General features: G+C 48.8%; 1 protein-coding gene across 6 annotated transcripts; it reads right to left on the reverse strand.

Annotated features, from left to right (window-relative positions):
* Positions 1–1,220: 1,220 nt before the first annotated feature.
* Positions 1,221–18,292, reverse strand: LOC115078162 (P2Y purinoceptor 3-like). 6 transcript variants are annotated; one of them, XM_029580885.1, is made up of 8 exons: positions 16,787–18,292; positions 16,195–16,495; positions 12,338–12,453; positions 9,569–9,683; positions 9,238–9,351; positions 9,021–9,123; positions 8,045–8,138; positions 6,133–7,867 (listed from the first exon to the last, which is right to left on the reverse strand). In XM_029580885.1, exons 2-8 carry the CDS (start codon positions 16,420–16,422, stop codon positions 7,738–7,740), a joined length of 900 nt encoding a protein of 299 aa, XP_029436745.1. In that variant the 5' UTR covers positions 16,423–16,495; positions 16,787–18,292; the 3' UTR covers positions 6,133–7,737. The 6 variants fall into 6 exon arrangements, with proteins under 6 accessions (XP_029436743.1, XP_029436742.1, XP_029436744.1 ...); XM_029580886.1 differs by lacking the exon at positions 16,787–18,292 and having other exon boundaries at positions 12,338–12,441; positions 16,195–16,576; XM_029580887.1 differs by lacking the exon at positions 16,787–18,292 and having other exon boundaries at positions 9,238–9,333; positions 16,195–16,576.
* Between the last annotated feature and the right edge of the window lie 1,049 nt (positions 18,293–19,341).

Below are 19,341 nucleotides of genomic sequence, written 5' to 3' on the forward strand. Positions count from 1 at the left end.
ATATTTCATTCAACATCATGTGCACAAGCTGAAAACTATTTTTTGAAATTGTTTTAAGGAAGAATGTGGTACCTCATATATCAATTGAGCTTCTCAATATTATCAGAGAATGCTCACGACGGATGTACAGAGCTGGCACAAGTGCTATTCACCAGTCAGTTTGTTGACTGTGTGACTGGATCAACCTTGATTTTAATCATTGGTATCCACATTCTATAATTTGCATTTTTTATTTTTGTTTTTTATATTATAAGAGACGAGACGCTTATCGTTTATGTACGCTACGTAATATAAAAAACAAAACGAAAAAATGCAAATTATAGAATGTGAATACCAATGATTAAAATCAAGGTTGATCCAGTCACACAGTCAACAAACTGACTGGTGAATAACACTTGTGCCAGCTCTGTACATCCGTTGTGAGCATTCTCTGATAATATTGAGAAGCTCAATTGATATATGAGGTACCACATTCTTCCTTAAAACAATTTCAAAAAATAGTTTTCCCCTTTTGAGTTTGACATGCTCCTGAGTGTTTCACCCCCTGGGTGTTGCTCACCTTTTGAGTGTGGCACGCATGTCCCTGAGTGTTGCTCCCCTTGTTTGTGTCTCTGTGTGTGTGTGTGTGTGTGTGTGTGAGACATGTCTCTTAGTGTTTCACCCTCTGTGTGAATGTGACATGTCCCTGAGTGTTGCTCCCCTTGTTTGTGTCTCTGTGTGTGTGTGTGTGTGTGTGTGTGAGACATGTCTCTTAGTGTTTCACCCTCTGTGTGAATGTGACATGTCCCTGAGTGTTGCTCCCCTTGTTTGTGTCTCTGTGTGTGTGTGTGTGTGTGTGTGTGAGACATGTCTCTTAGTGTTTCACCCTCTGTGTGAATGTGACATGTCCCTGAGTGTTGCTCCCCTTGTTTGTGTGTGTGTGTGTGTGTGTGTGTGTGTGAGACATGTCTCTTAGTGTTTCACCCCCTGTGTGAATGTGACATGTCCCTGAGTGTTGCTCCCCTTGTTTGTGTCTGTGTGTGTGTGTGTGTGTGTGAGACATGTCTCTTAGTGTTTCACCCCCTGTGTGAATGTGACATGTCCTTGAGTGTTGCTTCCCTTATATAAGCGTTTCTTCCTTTGCTACGTGTGGCCTAGTCCTCTGACCGAAGCCTAAACAGAGTTATATGAAAACAGACTGAAGTTTCTGTGCTATGGAAATTAAACTCTAGTTCTTTAAAGTTCTTGAAGGAGAATCAGCTTTTTATTGTTGGCAAACAATTTCTCATTTCATTTAAGGTAAAAGCTTAAAACATTTCCCACAGCCCCAAACTGCTCAGGGTGAATACAGGAGTCTGGAGTGCCCTGTCCCTTACTGTCCAGAGTGAATGGAGGAGTCCCAGGATCTCCATCCAGGCTACGTACAGGAGTCTTGGGTTTCCTATTCCTTAATGTCTGGGGTAAGTAGGGTCGGGTCCAGCTGCCCTGACCCTGGGTTTTATAGAATTTTATGTGTCTGGGATGAGCCTAGGAGTCCCTGGCTTCCAGTGTAATGGACTGTTAGACATTTTAAGAATTTGTTAGTGATGAATTTCTAAATTTGTGAAAAAACAACAAGCCAACTGTGGTTGTGCGGTAGCTGAAACATAAAAAAGGAAGCGGTTAGTTGCTGAAGGGCCCCCACACAGCAGAAAAGGTAGAAGCTGAGGCCTGCACCAACTTCCTGACGCCTGGGGATATCTGACCACATCTATGAAAATAAGACAAAGGACAGCAGTTCTGGCACGTACATGACCCTGACATGGAGAAAGAAAAGGACAACCTTCTCACCATCTCCCAGTAATGCTAGACCTTCAGATCAACAGCTAATTTACCGATTGTGATCTGACCCTGAACAGAGGCTCTGTGAATAAGTACAAACGGAGCTTGTATAATAAGGCTTTGGGCATCATATGTCTTTAGAAGAAATTCCTCTGATCTATAGGCGACTTGCACACCCTGAATGTGCCAATCCAGTACCAATAAAAAAATCCGCAATCACGGAAGAATCCTTGAGCCAAGTATCTTCTTATTCCTAACACCCATGGCCAGTACAGGAGTCCCGGGCTTTCAATTCCTGAGTGTCCCGGCTAAGTACAGAAGTTCTCAGCTTCCAGCCATAATGCCCAAAGTTAAGTACTGCAGTCCTGAGCATCCACTCTTGGTGCCCAGGGGAAGCACTGTAGTCCCAGGCTTTCAGCCTTAGTGCCCTGGCTTAGAGCAGAAGTCTTGGGGTACTGGCTGCATACGATAGTTGACCGAGATGCATTGAGCAAATTCTACGGCGTACAGTGAATTTCCCAGCCTCAAGAAATACTTAGCAACTATAACCCATCTGCTTGCAGTTGTTTGATAACACCGACGCCCTCTAGAAAATGAGGCGTCTGATCACTGCAGGGTTCAGTCATTCCAGCATTTCTTTGTTGTCATGAGGTCTAGATAAGGAGTCCATTTTCTACCTTCTCACGAGAAGGGTCTGAAGATGTTTCCCGATGACTTTGATTCGTTCTCTGGTTTGCAGGGCTTCAGGCAGCTCTGACTCCATTTGTCCTTGGTGAGGAAGTACAACAGGGCATTCAGCCAAGCATTGAAGCTGGCTAGAGGCCTGGTCAGCTTGTAACAGATGGACACGATGCTCATCGTGTGGCAATTGACACCCCGACTGGCCCTAAGGACCAGGAAGAGTGTTCTGGTGACGTGGAATGGAAAAAAGCACAAGGCAAAGAGTAGGGTGATGGTGACGATGGTTTTAATAGACTTGCGCCTCTTGTTAAGACCTGGCACAGGTGACTGGAACTGGTGGCTGCGCATGGTCTGGAAAATGGTCTTCACCACCCGGGAGTAGCACCAAGCAATGATGGAGAAAGGCACAAAGAAGCCAACCAGGTGCAGAAAGATTCCGTAAGGCACGTAATGGAGGATGTCGCTGTCCAGGGCATCATCCCAGCAGCTGGTGCTGTTCCCAGAGGTAGCTGTCTTGGCGAAACGGAAGATTGGGCTGGTGAGCGCAAAGATGACAGCCCAAACCAGGATGCAGATGGCGCGCACCGTCTTCTTGGTCTCCATGGTGATGGTCTTCATGGGGTGACAGATACCAAGGTAACGGTGAAAGCTGATGCAGGTCAGGAAGAAGATGCTGCAGTATAAGTTAAAATAGAAAAGGAAGCGGACCAGTCGGCACATGAAGTCACCAAAGATCCATTGGTCCCTCTTGATGTAGCTGGCGATGAGAAAGGGGAGGGACAGTCCGTACATGAAATCCGTCAGGGCCAGGTTGAACATGTAGATGAGGGAGGAGTTCCACTGTTTGGTCCGGCGGAGGGATCGATACAGGATGATGGAGTTCAGGGCGAGACTGAGGATGAAGGTAAAGGAGTAGCACATAGGCAAGAAGATGTACTTGTAGGACTCATTGATGTGACAGGAGGCCTGGGCAACAGGTGCGCTAGTCACATTCCTAGACATGCTAAAGGAGCTGAGGTTTCCATCTGCATTCACCATTTTCCTGAAGGTTTTCAGGGCAACTCTCGCATTGCACAGAGTGGCACGGCAGAGACGGTGGCAGAACCGAATTCTGAAATGGAAGAGTAAAGGGGAGAAAGTTACCAGTGCAGCAGCTGCTTTATTTTCTGAACTGGGTATCCTACTGCAGAAAGCAAGACATGTGAACTTTTCATCTTGCAAAGAGCCAAAACTTCCAGTTCTCTTCCTGTCCTACCACACACCTCAGTCACCCCTCCCCGTGCCATAAACCCATAGTGCATCTATGTGTCTCATTTCAGGATATGCATCATGCATCCACAGATCACTCCAGTGTCCCGCCACAGCATGTACATATATATATATATATATATATATATATCCCTAGAGCACCCTAGTATCCTGTCACATGATGTACAATGTAGATCCATAGAGCGTCCCAAGTGTCCCACTACAGGATATACACTGTGTATTCACAGAACACCCCAGTTCCCCATCACAAGATATGCATCGTACATCCGCAGAGCACCCTAGTATCCCGTCTCAGTGTTCCATCACTGCAATCCACCTAGTGATGTATTAAGAATACCACAATCGCAGCATTCTGAAAACAAGATTATACACATTTCCTCCATAAATCCATCTGCTCGTCTGCTTTCTCCCTCATTTCCCAGGAACTCACACTCAGCATTTCCACAGCCCAGAGGGTTAATAGCCTCTGCCCTGCGTCCCCGAGGCTGCTGCTGAGTCAGCCGTTCCAGCTCATTAAAGACCTTTCAATGAATAACGGGCATCTTGTGCACCCAGCAGCAAGGGGTTTGCATCCCACTTTTCAAGCAGCAAAATGTTTGTGGGCACTGAGCGAGCACATCCTCAGCACCTCCGTGCCTGCTCCGCAACTGCCAGAGTCTCCCGTGACACCCGCTAATCTCCTTCAGCGCCTCCACCATCCATCCCCTGCTGCTCCCAGAGATTTCCCTCTCCCCGTCGCTGTGCGCCATCTCTTGAATAAAGGCATTCTTTGCTCCCAATGGAAATGTCATTTATCGATGCATAGCCTTTAGCCCCCTGGATGTTGGATTCCCCCCTAACCCTCGTAAGAATAATCCAAAGATCTTGTACATGAGATGACAAAGACCACCCCCCCCCCCCTCAAATAAGTCCTTGCTTGAGACGTGACCCCCTCCTTCCTAACATTATCAGATCATCTTTTGAAATTGCCCTTCCTTTGCTTAAGGAATGACTTCATTAGAGGAACAGATAAAAGAGTTTGCAATGTGATTCTGTTCTGGCAGACTAAGTGGACCCTTCAGTCTTATGCCTACCCTGGTAGGCACTGGTTCGAAAAGCTATTTTGGAGGGGCTATGCCAGGAAACCCTCAAGGGCTATGCAATGCTTTACCTATGAAGATGGCATCATCTAATGGTGCTCCATCTGCTGTCTAACGTAACTCTCTGAACAGCCTCTAATCATCTCCTCCCCTCTCCTCTTTTCCCCTGCCCCTCATGAAAAAGACCATTTCTCATGCCATGCAAGCTGTGGGATGAGTGGTGACTTTTAATGTGCAGAATTTAAGAAGAAGATGCCATTGAATTTAAGAAGAAGATGCCATTGAAAGATGAATAAAATGAGGATGAGAGAGATGAAGAGGAAGAGAGGGAGTTGCTTTGAAGTCAATGAACATAAGAACATAAGAAATTGCCATACTGGGTCAGACCGAGGGTCCATCGAGCCCAGCATCTTGTTTCCAACAGAGGCCAAACCAGGCCATAAGAACCTGACAATTACCCACACATTAAATAGATCTCATGCTACTAATGTTGGTAATAAGCAGTGGCTATTCCCTACGTCAACTTGATAGTCGTTTATGAGACTTTTCCTCCAGAAACTTATCCAAACCTTTTTTAAACCCAGCTGCACTAACTGCACTAACCACATCCTTTGGCAATGAATTCCAAAGCTCAACCACAAGTCTATGGGAGGTGACTGACTGGATGAGGAGGATAACAGATCTTAAGAGGGCATCACCTCAATGAGGATGAAGGATCCCATTCCCTTCCCTGCTGAACTTGGCCCTAGTGCTCCAGCCTCTCACAGCAGGTCGCCAGTTTCCCACTGCTAGAGTCATCCTTGGGAGGTGGTGGAGGTGGGATGGTGGCCCTGCACTCGAGGGGAAGAGGGGTCCTGTCCTGCCATGGCAACCTCATTCCCAATTTAATAATTTCCTGTCACCTTGGGGCTGAAGGCATGCCTGTTGGTGTACCAGAGCCCTGCTGCCTTTCATTTGCCCCCAGGTCATCCCTGCCCACTGCGGCCTCAGTTCCCAGTCTGCTCCCATCTGCCCCCCACACCCCTCCTCACCTGCGTTGCTGCCTCTGGCCTTCTCTTTTCTGGAACGTAAGCCTCTCCCTTCACTCCTCCTGAGCGGCCAGGCTTCAGGCGACGGTGCAGCTAAAGGCTGCGGCACAGCATCTCCGCTCAACTTTGGCACAGTGTGGAGCGGCCAGGTCACGTCACACATTTAACTTTCGGATGTGGGGGGTTATTGAAATGCCCTTTTAGAAGTCTATTTGCATAACTTGAAGCTGGATGCAAATCTTCGCATTACAGTATGTTCCTCCCTTTTGCAAAATGGCTTGAGAGTTGCTTTTTTTTTTTTTTTTTTTTTGATGGAGATCAGCTTTCTCGTTGAAATCTGGCTTATGTCAAAAGTCTTCCTCTCCAACACCTCCAAGCTGGTCAAAAATACGAGCCTCTTAAACAGGTGTCTCCGTGCTCCACCAATGGGCAACTTGGCTTGGCAGCTGGTAAGCAATTGAGGGAGCCGGGTGAAGTCGCCAGCTCAGAGCATCAGTACCGGTTGGGTAACGCATTCCCGAAAGGAAATGTACGTTTCTCACCGGCCAGCAGACAATGATGGCTATTTGGAGAACGAGCTCCCGTCTACCAGACTATGACTTTGTGGCTCCTCTGGAGGATGCTATCACCACTGGAGCAGCGGGTCCGGGGAGCCGGGGTGGAGGATGCTGCCGTCCACTGTGCAGTTCGCACATACAAACCAACTTTCAGGATCACTGCCCACAGCTCTCTCTCTCTCTTCCTCAGTTTCATACTTTCTGCTCATTGGCTGTGAAGCCCCAGGCATCGGTCAATGAGATTAATCATTTCCCGAGCCGCAGTACAAATAAACAGGTATAATAACCAGAGACCATGAAGAACTAGCAAAACGTCTCCTGTATCAGGAGATGCCAGTGTGGCAGGCCAGTAATTGGGTGAGTTTATTGAGGCTTAATTACTATTAAACCACCTTAAGTCCGCCTGCTAGGCAAGGTTTTTCTGCTCTCCGTCTCGCACCGTTAAATATTCCTTAATTTGAGCACCCCCTGCTGGTGAAAAAGGCAGCCCGCGGCGCTTTCAGTGCTCCCTCCCATTGGAAGAAAGCACCCCCTGACGGTGGAAAAGGCACCCCCCCCCCCCCCCCGATGTCGCTGTCAGTGCTCTAGGGGGGGGGGGCAGTGTCTCCAAATGGGTGGGTTTTGAGCCTCATTCACAAGTCAGGGTCAAAGTTGTCGGGGGCTCTCCAGCGGGAGTGCCCCCCCCAACGGAGGAAGAGGCACCCCCACCCTGCTGTCAGTGGTCCCTGCTGAAAGTGCCCCCCCTAGGGTGGAAAAGACCCCCTGCCTTGCCCTGGGTGCTCCCCGGTGAGAAAGGAGAACATCCAGCTCCGCTCCCTGGTCGCCCTCCTTCTCTTTTCCCCCTTCTAGTATTTGCTTTTCTCTCCCCCCCCCCCCCCCCGGCGGCGAGCACATCACAGAGGCAGCCAGGGGTGAATCCCTGTCTCCTGGGTAACCAGGCGGAGTCATTGAGTGCAGGGGGCACAGAGTCCAGCTGTGGCCTATAGAAAAAAAAAACAAAAACAAAGCAATCCAGCTGCTGCTGTGGGGGTCAGGGAGAAGGCGAGGTGAGCGGTTAAGAGGGTTTTCTACGGCCTCTCAGGATATTCTCCCTGGGATCCTTAGACTCTTCTCTCCTGGTAGTTCAGCATCATCTGATTCATGTTTTAGATCCCACTCCCTGGTATTCTAGGACGTGCTCGGTAGTGGTAATAATTTAGGGGTATCTTCATCAAATGCTGGCCTTGGTGTTTCCACTGCCGGCATCGTTGAAGGTTTCGGCGCTGGCCGTCCTCGTGCACGTTGGCTTTCGTGAGCGTTTGAGCAGGCGAAGCGAATGGACCTTCAAGTTGTTCGTTGTTCTTCCTCCGAAGATGAAATAAAGTTTTGTGAGTCCTCTTCACTCTCACGATGGGACGTGCTGAAGGCCTCCTCGGTCTGACGTTCCGGCTCCATCCTCTGACTCCCCGCAACCCTGAGGCACAAAAAATACCCATTGTTATCAGGAATGGCAGCCCTGCTGCTGGGGTAGCCCCAGGGCTGCCGGGAATTGCAGGGGCTCCGGAACGGCTCCAGACTGGAGCCTCAAGGACCCCCGCCAGAAAAGGAAGACTGGGCCACGGCACTCGCCGCCTGGTGCCTCAATACGTACTTAGTCCAGTCCCCCAGGTCCAGGAGCAGGGCGTCCCGCTCCACCTGTAACTCATCCCTCTGCATCAGCTCGTGCATCAGCTCCACGTTCAGACCTGGTGACATGGACGAAAAAAGGGAAAAATGAGGCAAAGAGAGAGAGAGGGAGGGAGAGGCAAGAGGGGAAGAACAAGAAGAGATGGGGAAAGAGGGTTAGCTAAGGAGGAAGAGGACGGTGAATGAGAGAGAGGCAGATGGAGGGAAGGAAAGGCAGGCAGAGAAAAAGAGAGAGCGCTTGTGCGAGGAGGCCCAGAGCTGCTCTAATAACGTTTTAAACCCTTTAAAGATCACACAAGCTGGTCGGGTTTTCCAGATGCCCGCACTGATAATTCATGGACTGCATTTCCATGCCCTGCTTCCGTTGCACGCCAGTGCATCTCATGCAAATTCAGTGTGGGTATCCTGAAAAGCCCGACCGGCTTGCACACTCAGGGACCAGAGCTGCCCCACTTCTGCTCCAAAGCGAAACAGTTGCGCGTTGTGGTAGCAGCCAATATCCGTCAGCCTCGGGCGCTGGACAGACCTCCAAAGGAATCCGAGTCCTCTCTGTGAAAGGGCCATGACCTGACCCTAAGTGAAGGTGCAGGCAGGCGCAGGATTACCCTTTGAGCTCACGGGGACTGCCAGGGGCAGCCAACAGAAGATGGCAGTCGGCCAGCGTTATAGTGCTGCTAAGTAGCAGGATGCAGAGGGCCTCTGCTGCCCTCTAATGTTAACTCAACAAAACGGCACCTTCTAGGCAAGAATTTGATCACTGGGTGCAGGTTTGGTTCCAGTGGCTCCAGTTCGTGAGCCCTTTGGGGATTCTCTGTCCCTCCCTCCCCCCCCCCCCCCCCCCCCCCCCCTCTCTGTCTCTTTCTCAGTGCCGCCGCACTTCCCTTCTCTTCTGACTCTCCCTCTTTCTAGGAGCCCTGGTACCAGGCAGGTCTCTTCCTCACGTTGGATGTCTTGGCCAATTCCCTCTCTCAGGTATTGGAGCTGCTGGAGCGACTTTCTCTGAAGGTCTGCAAACTCCAGCCTGCATTTCACGTCCCTTAAGGCCTGCAGAGGAAGAGAAGAGAAGCAGAGGTAGAAAGAGAGACGACGAGAGACTCGCCTGCCGCCTGCCGAGCTCTGCCACAGCAGAGTCCTTGGGGGATGCGGTCAGAGACTCACCTTCTCTCCCCTGGCTGTTCGAGAAGGCTCGGCGCTTTCTTGGGCTGCCACGGTGGGACAGGGAGGCTTCCTTGCTGACTGCGCAAGGGGAGGGTCCTGAGTGTAATCCAGAAACTAATGTCAGATGGAGAAAAGCAAAACTGGAGAAAGCTAAGAAGCCAAGTCGCTATCTAGTTGATGTAAAGTTGAATCTTGGTGTGACAGAGCTTGCCTCATATGTGTGCACCAACTACCCCTCCGACAAGCTTTGTCCAACATCCTGTAGGCGTTGTCTCTCATTTTGTTACCCGGTTAGTTGGTCTGTGATGCCCCTCTTCCCTCCACCCTGTACCTGATCAGTTGGCTCTTGGCTGCTTGCACTGGTAGGCCTCTCCTCGCTATCGCTCTCCCCGTCACTACTGCTGTCGTTCATGAAACACAGCTGGAGGCTCCTGCAGCTGTGAATTCTGAAAGAAAGAGGCCAGATGGTCCCACTATTATTCCCGACCAAGCCCTATCCGTTATTGCACTCCTTCAAGGCACAACGAAACGCTCCGGTTATTGTCCCAAGGGAGGAGACCAAACCCTCTGAGAAAAGACCAGAAGAGGCGCCGTGCTGGGCCAGACCACCATCCTTCCGGCAATCCAGGTCACTAGGAAGTACCCAGTACACCCGACTGGGGGTGGTCCATTCCCCGTTGCTCTTTCCCAGAAGTAGGAGGTAGCATCTATCTGGCTAATAATTATCATTGGCTGTTCTGCAGAATTTGCCCAATCCTACAGCAGTTTAAATCTGTCCGTACTATTAGCCTCGACAACAGCATCTGGCAACAAATTCCACAGCTTAATTGTGCGTTGACTGAAAAATACTTTCTCATATTTGTCTTAGATTTGCTACCAGTTGCCCTCTGGTCCAGTTTGAAAGAGTAAATAACCGTTCCCTATCTGACTTGTTTCATGCAGTTCATGATTTTATCCTCTATCTGTCGTCAATTCTCCAAGCTGAAGAGCTCTAACCTGTTTTAGCCTTCATAAGGGAGCACATCCATCCCCATAATCATTACTGTTGCCCTCCTCTGCACCTTTTCTAGTTCTGCTGCATCGTTCTTGAGCTGGGGCAACCAGAACTGCACACAATGCTTAGGATGTGCTCCCCTCATGGATCAGTACAGAGGAATTACGATATTCTCAGATTCCTAACATTTTGTTTGCTTTTTTAACCACTGCCACACACTGAGCTGAAGAGTTCAACGCATTGTCCCAAGACACCCCCAGTCCTGGGTGGTGACTCCTAATATGCAACCCAGCATGGGTACCTTTAGTTAAGATTATCTTTTCCTATGTGCATCACTCTGCACTTGTCAACATTAAATAGTATCTGCCATTTAAATACCCAGTTCCCCAGTCTTGCAGGGTCCTCCTAATAACAATCAGCACAACCATTTCACGACTCTGAATAATTGTGTTTCTTCTGTAACTTTTTGCTCCCTTTTCCACTGGTCCTATTAGAGAGATGCCTGCTGCACTCCACTGTTTAACTTTTTCCATTGGGGAAAACTGCCTGTTTTCTATCCTTTAACCAATTACTGATCCACACTAGGACAGTTCCTCCTATCCCATGACTTTTTAACTTCCTCAGGAGCCTTTCATGAGGGACTTTATCAAATGACTCCTCAAAATTCAGATACACTGTCTCGACTGGCCTGCCCATATCCAGATGTTTATTTATACCTTCAAAGAATTCTTAGTCATTACCCCTGTTTGCTAAATCCAAGCTCTCTCTTTCCCATTAAGCCATGCCCAATAATATTGCTCTTAGCAATAGCTTCTACCATGTTACCTAGCACTTATGTCAGCCTCACTGGTCTATAGTTTCCTGTATCATCCTGGAGCCCATTTTAAAAACGGGTGTTGCATAAGCCAACCTTCAGTCCTCAAGTCCAGTAGGAGATTTGAATGAAAGGTTACATATTAGTAGTAGAAGGTCTGAAATTTCACATTTGAATTCCTTCAAAACTCTGAGATGAATGCCAGCAGGACCTGGTGACTGGCTACTGTTTAGTTTGTCAATCTGCTCTTGAACCTCTTCTGGATTCACAGTGATTTGCTTCAGTTTATTTGAATCATCACCTACAGCGAATGGATCTGGTGGTGTGGATATCTCCCCAACATCCTCTGTAGTGAAGATTGAAGCAAAGAATTCATTTAGCTTTTCTTCTATGACCTTATCTTCCCTGAGTGCCAAACCTTTTCCACTATTACACCTATAATGAGAGAGGCGAGACCCTTAAGGGATTTGGTTAAGGAGTATGGCCCTAACCGACACTTACGCTCTGCGCAGAAAGCTTTGGTGCATGTAACATCGGTTTGTGAGGCTGGTACAGTGGTTTGTAGAAGGAGGCCCCAATATCTGGAACTTGGCCCCTCTTGATATTAGGTTAGAACCAAATTATTTGGCATTCAGGAAAAAGGTGAAGACGCGGCTATTTACCAACTATGAGTCTCTCTGGGTTTGTTGGGGGGGTGGGGAGTTGCTTTGTTTTATACTGAATTGTATGTCTGATTATTTTTATAATTTGCAATTCATTTACTGTTGATTTTATTTTTATGCGCTATTTGCTTTTGTGTTTAAATTGTTGTACACCACGCTGATCAGGTATCACATGAGTGTGCTGAGAAGAGAAGCCAAACCATTATTACAACTATGAAGAGAGAGGCCATACCCTTCCCATTATTACATGGCCAAGGAACTGACTTATTCTCCCTTTTGCCCCTTCCTTTTTAGCAGTGCACCGCCTTCTCTTCTTCTGGCCAATCAGATCTTGCTCTAGTGCCCACAATGTTGAGGCTTTTTGGACTTTTCCTCGCACTGCTCTCCTTTATAGCGCTGCATACGTCCGCAATGTTAGAGAAGTGATAAGTAGTAGTACTTTAATTCCAGGCATTGCCTGCTCCTCAAGAACTCACAGGAAGCTTCTCTGTGCCCCAGCAGATGCTCATCCCAGCGGACCTGAGGTGCACAACCCAAGATCTGGATCCTGCTGGACCCAGGAGCCCCCACAGTGCAGTCCAGATCGCCCAGACACTACTGTGGGCCACTAGGCTTCTCTTCCCAACTTACCGAGATGTAAGAATGTAATCCTCTTGCTTATTTCTGTGTCTTCTCCAAGTTCCCTCAGACAGGACACGAGGCCGTTCTGCTGGATCCCACTCTGCAGCCATCACCTGGAGAGACACCTGGGGTAATCAGGGACGTGAAAGTTGCTAAAAAGCACAGCGTGTGCCTTAGAATTCTGATACAGATCCGACTCAATGAAAGTCCCATTGGAACCAAAGCACACAGAGAGATCCATGGCAAAGTGGCACATGGAGAAGAAATAAAGTGACCCACATGAGGTCCCGCTCCGAGACAGCGGCAAAGCTGTCATTAAAAACTGAAAATGTGGAGAAAGAACGTGACTTAGATGAGGTCACACGGAGAGCTGGGGTTAGAACTGGCACCAGAAGGATACAATGACTTGCCGAGGTTCATGTGCAGAGAGGGGCTCAGCCGGCAAAGACGGCCTTGAATTCATATGCCAGGACTTCTCCTGAAGCATAGGCCAGCGCTCTCAGCACTTGATCTCTCCTTTCACATGAAGCTCACCGTCATCATCATCATAAGAGGGTCTCCTGGATTCCCACTAACATTTTCTACAGGGCCCTCAGTATTCTATAGGAATACATGCTCTGTAGGACCCTCCCTAGAATATCCTGCAGGAATACGGAATCTATAGGATCCAGAAGGCTATCCTACAGCAGGGCATTCCACACCTGTCCCGGTGACCCCGCAGCCAGGATATCCACGATGAATATGCATGAGCTAAATTTGCATACTGGGGTTTATCTCATGCATATGCATTGGCTGGCTGTGGAGTCAGGTTTGGAAAGTCCTGTCCTACAGATTCTATAGATCCCTTTAGAATGTTCCACAGGAATCCAGATTCTGTAGGATCTGATGGAGTGGAGGAGTAGCCTAGTGGTTAGAGCAGGTTCAAATCCCACTACTGCTCCTTGTGACCTTGAGCAAGTCCATTGTCTTAGGTACAAACTTGGAAATAACGTACAGTACCTACATATAATCCACTTTGAAGTGGGTGACAGAATTAAAAAAAAAACAATAAACTGATATCTTTTTATTGTACTAACCTAACACATTTCTTGATTAGCTTTCAAGGGAATTACACTCCCTCAGCAGGCCGAAACAAAGGGTGCAGGTTAAGGCAAAGGATGATGTTGCCTTACTATACAAGATTAAGTTACCATGATGGTGTGAAGGGGGGGCGAGTGCAAGTGAGAATGATGTGTTAGCAGGGCAATAAGAAGGCAACAGAGGGACAACAGAATTATGTCTGGTAGTGAGTTAGAAAACCCAATTCACCCTCTGGTAAGAACATAAGAAAATGCCATACTGGGTCAGACCAAGGGTCCATCAAGCCCAGCATCCTGTTTCCAACAGTGGCCAATCCATCATTTTAACCTCAAATCCCTTACGTTCATGGTTAGTTCTGCATTTCCTGCTTAGTATCTTGATCATAAGGTCATTGATGCAGACGTCCATCCCAAAAATGTTTCCCCCCTCGGAGGTGTTGCCTTATCTCTTGTCATGTGTTGTCTCTTATCTGTGTAGGTTTGTTCTTCTCTTCAGTTTCTGGCCTGTTGCACCAATGTAGCATCCCTCTTCATATTTTCTGCATTGAAGACTATACACTACATTTTTATTTTATGTTATTTTATGTTTCTTTTTTCTCGTTTCGCTTGTTTTTTTTATTTCATTTGGCTTTAATAAACAAACAAAACAGGGGAAAAAAAAAACAGAAAAATAAAATGAAATGGAAAAATGTCCCCCCCCCTCCTCCTACCCACCCAACCTACAAAAATAACAGACCTCCTGTGGCTTCCCAAGGCCCCACCGTCCTCGCCCACCCCTCCAACCCTTTCTTACCTCATCCGTGAGTCTTCCATGGGCAGGAACGAACCCCAGTACATACAACATAATGGCATCGGCCTTGGATTGTCCAGCAGCCATTTTGAAAAGCTGCAGCTGTGGGGCAAGAGCAACTGGAGATCACTCCTGCCTGAGAAAAACTCACGGCTGGGATAAGAAGAGGTTGGAAAGTTGGGGGCAGCTTGGAGGAGCCTGGGGAGCCAGAGGGAGACTTTTATTTTCTTTCTGTTTTGGTGGGCAGAAGGAGGGGCCCGGGACCAATGGCTTTTATTTTTTCTTTTAAAGACGTCTTCAAAACATAAACAAAAAAAACCAAACAATTTAATTTTGGAAATGAAACAAAATGAAGTAGGAGATGCTGGCATTTCCTATTGTGTTTCAGACAAGAGCACATGAGAGCATGAACGTACGTTGCCTGGCTTTCCCATGTAGGTAATCGCTGGGGTCCTGTGAAACGTGATGGCAGAGCTTACAGCCGGCTGCCTTGCTGGATTGTGTGCCCGTTTCTTCTTATTGAGTCTCACTTTGAAGTTTCCTTCTTACCAGTTTTTGCTTCAGTTTAGGTGGCTGCCAGAAAGCAAGTACAGGAGGAGGAAGGAATATTCTTTCACTGATCCATCCTCCAGTAGTAATGACTTTTATGATTTTCCTCAGTTTTTCCAGCTCTGGGTTGTACATTCCTATCAGGGGGGTCCCTGTTCTCTGGTTTTCCTTTCTTTGTATTGCTGTAGGTTTGGTCTAGGTGTTTTAACTGAAGACGCAGTTTTTCTGAAAATGATTTCAAGCTTGCAGCTATTAGGCCTGAAAGATTCAATTAGGACTTGTAGGCCTGTATAATGACAGCATGCAGTTTGGCTGTGTAGAGTGGACCTTTTTGCATGCGAGGGGTGAAACTGTGAAGGTAACTCCATCTGTCGGTCGGTTTCCTGTATATGGATGCTTCTAGATGGTCCATTTTGATTGAGATTGTGGTAGCTAAAAAGTTGAATATTCTATTTTGAATCTGATTGAAGGCCGGAGTGCATTTAAAGAATTGCAAAATTACTTGAGAGTCTCTTCTCCCTTATTCCAAATTGCAAAAAAATGTCATTGATATACCAATAATATTTGAAAGGTCTAGTCTGGCATCTATTCAAAAATGCCTCTTCTAGTTCTGTCATGCGATAGTAAAAAGCGAGCTTTAAACAGAAGCTCAGAAAGAGGACACCCGGCAAGGCGCCTCGCTGCATGCTGTGCCAGCGCACCCATAGTGACCCGCACGGGAAAACCATTCAGCATAGGGAGGGGGCCCCTGTTCATACTCCTCCTCCTCTAATGCAGCCTTGTATTATCCAGTGCAGGAAATGTGCACTGGCGCCACAGGCCAGAAGCTGGCGACAAGAATAATTCAGCACAGGTAAAGGACAACATTTCTGTTGGGAAGGGGGGTAATGTAATTGGGGCCAGAGTACTGCTTCGATGGCCTTATGATCGAGAGCTACCCCAGACATTTGAAATTGATACGAACATTAAAAACGGCAGAAACATGGGCTTTCGAACTTGATACCAGACGTAATTTTTGTTGTCCCTCTGCTTCCTTCTTATCACCCTACTGACACATGCCCCCCTCCCTCCCCTTCCACCATGGTAAGGTAATCTGTCAATCGCTTGTATGTTCAAGAAACACCATCCTCTGCTTTAACCTGCTCATTCCACTTTTGACCCCAGCATAGCTCCCTAAGCTAGTCAAGAATTGCATTTAACATGGCCCAACAAAAAGGTATCACCTTATATTTTTTAGTTGACCTTTATCGCTGTGCATTCAAATGGAGTAACATGGCAACCACGCTACTTCATGTTACGTGTGGGATCCTAGACGGCAACCGTCCTACGTCAGCTTCTTTTCCTTTCTGGCTTTCATTACTCTCCCCCATCCCATGGTAGAGCACCTGGAAAATGTTCCCCTCCCCTGTGAATAAAGGAACCTGCGGGGGACCAGAGTCTCCACTCACTGCTTTCTCTCCAGTGCTGAGCTGCCCCTGGCGGCGCTGCAGTTGCTGCTGTAGCTCCCTGTCTTGCATCCGGGCGATGTGGTTCTCCAGTGCCCCCCAGTCCATGGCAGGAAGGCCCAGAGCTTCCATGCCTCGCGGTGCAGCTTTGGAGAGGTGTCCGTCCCGGGAGAGCGTCCAGAGTTTCGCAGAAGCGAGGTGGAAGGTGACCTCCGCCCCCTCCTCCCTCATGCAGCCCGGCGCGCCAGGGCGCGGGAGGGCACCTCGACGCCGCTCTTCCGTTCAGGGCGAGCTCGGGCGCAGGCTTGGAAACAAGAAGAAAGCAATGAGAAAGAGAATCCTTTGCAGAGCTAAAGCTGGGCTTGTTTGAAGAGATGGGGGGGGGGGGGGGGGGGGGGGGGACGACTGCCTGCCCCTTTCTCCGGTTGTAATCTCTGGCAGGGCAGCTTTCAGAGGCAAACACACACACACACACACACACACACGAGCTACTCAGGAGATAAACATGCTTCTTAAAGGCAGCCCCCAATAAAGGTTTGCTATGGAGATTGTACAGCGTCTCACTGAGAGACGCCCCGTCATTATGTACACTCACCTTATCTCACACCTGTACACTCACGCTCCACCACCTGCCCTGCAGTCAGTCTCTCCTGGCACGGGCTGCTCTCCCTAATCCCGTGTTATTATTCCCATGCAAGGCCTGCCCTCCTCGTTTCTCCAGCTTCCTCTCCCCGTCCTGTCTCCGCCAGTCTCTTCCGCCCCTCTCACACTTTCCAGCAGCCGTCTCTCCTCCCCACCCTTTCAGGCTTTATCTGCCTAGACCTGTCTGGCCCTTTATTTCCACCCCCCCTTCTCTTATTCACCACTGGATTCCTGGGTGAGGCTCTGCTCCAGAGCAGGCATGTGATGCCCCTCCAGGTGCTTGGGGCAGGTTCTGGCTCATCTCTCTGCTGCCTGGAAGAGAGAAGGAGCCGAGGGGCTCTGAGGGGAAAGACGATAAGCCTTCATTCAAAAAGAGAATTTTTTTTTTCCCATTCTGCGCTCATGGAAAAAATATCTTTACTGAATAAAGTCTTTAACGAGCTCCTGAGACCCGCATGGAGAGCCATCTAGCTCCTGAAGCACACCTGCACACTAAGAGACATACTCCCTGGCTTGGGTAGACCTCCAGCTTTAGGAGACTGCTTCAAGAGACACTCACTCACCTTGGGAGAGAACCTCAGAGACAGCAGCCTGGGATATTGGCACTCAGGACAGATGAGATGTGGTCTCTCCTCACTCTGAGGGATGTAGAGATCATTTCATCTCCTAGAAAGGCCACCTGAAACCCTCTCAGAGCCTGTTAACCTATCCCGTGGGGATTGGATCACCTTACGCTAATTATTTATTTAAATTCTTTTAATATACCGGTGCTCAAGAACCAGGTCTTATCGTACCGGTTTACAATAACTGGAAAGAAGCCCTGCTTGTGAGTGCCCCACTCGGCTTCAAAACTACAGTTACCATAATGCACTGCAGCTCGACATTTAGGAAAATTCCACAGCAAACCGAACCAGTTCCTCCACCAGGTATCTCCAGATCATTTGACGACCAGCTGAAAGCCGACCAGTCATCCACCAATGGAGTCTTCTATGCCCCAAAATAATCAAACCCTTAATGACAGCTTCCTCAATTGTGCCAGGGACAGGGGGATGAGGAGATATCACCCCACAGTGCCCTGCATCTCCCCAGTGGAAGTCTCTGTGACAGGGATGCAGGGTGAGGGGATATCACCCCACAGTGCCCTGCACTTCCCCCAGTGGAAGTCTCTCTGAAAGGATCAGGGGACGAGGGGATATCATCCTGTGACAGGAGCGTGCCCCAGGAATGGCAGAGACAGTGTGTGAAAGACGCGATCCCTACCTCCCTCCCCTCCTGCACTCAGCCGGCAGCCTCTGCTGCATCACCGGGCCCCTGGGAAGAGGGAGCAGAGAGCAGGAAGCTTACCTTGAGCAGGAGAGGGGGGGGGGGGGGGGGACCCAGGGCAGGACGGCGCAGGGGCTGAGGGGGGCAGGTCCTGCCCGTCTCTCTGTGTCTTCCTTTTCCAGGGAAGGCTGCAGGTCCTCGCTGCATCCCTTCACTGCCTGTTTCACTCCCACCGGTCCTGCCCACCGCTCTCAGATTTCAGGGCTGGGCTTGTATGCCAGGGCGAGGGAAGGTGCTCCTCCTGCCCGCCCAGGGAGCTAGGCCATGGGGGGGAGAAGAAACGAGGGACTGCCCTTGTTGCATGCCAGTAACTCTGGGACAAGCTTGCCACCCCCCCCCCCCCTCCCCTCCCCGCAGCACAAGAAGATGTCAGGGATATAAGTGCACAATCTAGGGTCCCCCTCCAGTGCAGGGGTCTCCAAAGACCATCCCAACACCCACCTGCCCTGTTGCACTGAACCTCACTGCACTGCACCTCAGACCTTTCTCCTCTGTTTTTAAATTCTCTTTGTTTTCCGGTGAATGTACTGCAAGTTCAAAAGTGACTGAATCACAATGCTGGAAACTGGAAAACCTCCAGTTACTGTATCTACAGCAGAACAGGTTCAGAACGAGCACTGGCAATGCAAGCTCCCCTCACACTCACACAAACACACACACACTGTAAGCTTCTCTCTCACACAATCACATTAGAAGCTCCCCTCACACACACACACACACACACTGTAAGCTTCTCTCTCACACAATCACATTAGAAGCTCCCCTCACACACACACACACACACACACTGTAAGCTTCTCTCTCACACAATCACATTATAATCTCCCCTCACACACACACACACACACACACTGTAAGCTTCTCTCTCACACAATCACATTATAATCTCCCCTCACACACACACACACTGTAAGCTTCTCTCTCACACAATCACATTATAATCTCCCCTCACACAAACACACACACACACACTGTAAGCTCTCGTCACACACACACACACACTGTAAGCTTCTCTCTCACACAATCACATTATAATCTCCCCTCACACACACACACACACACACACACTGTAAGCTTCTCTCTCACACAATCACATTATAATCTCCCCTCACACAAACACACACACACACACTGTAAGCTCTCGTCACACACACACACACACACTGTAAGCTTCTCTCTCACACA

The sequence above is a fragment of the Rhinatrema bivittatum genome, chromosome 16 (assembly GCF_901001135.1).
Source record: "Rhinatrema bivittatum chromosome 16, aRhiBiv1.1, whole genome shotgun sequence".
Lineage (NCBI taxonomy): Eukaryota > Metazoa > Chordata > Amphibia > Gymnophiona > Rhinatrematidae > Rhinatrema > Rhinatrema bivittatum.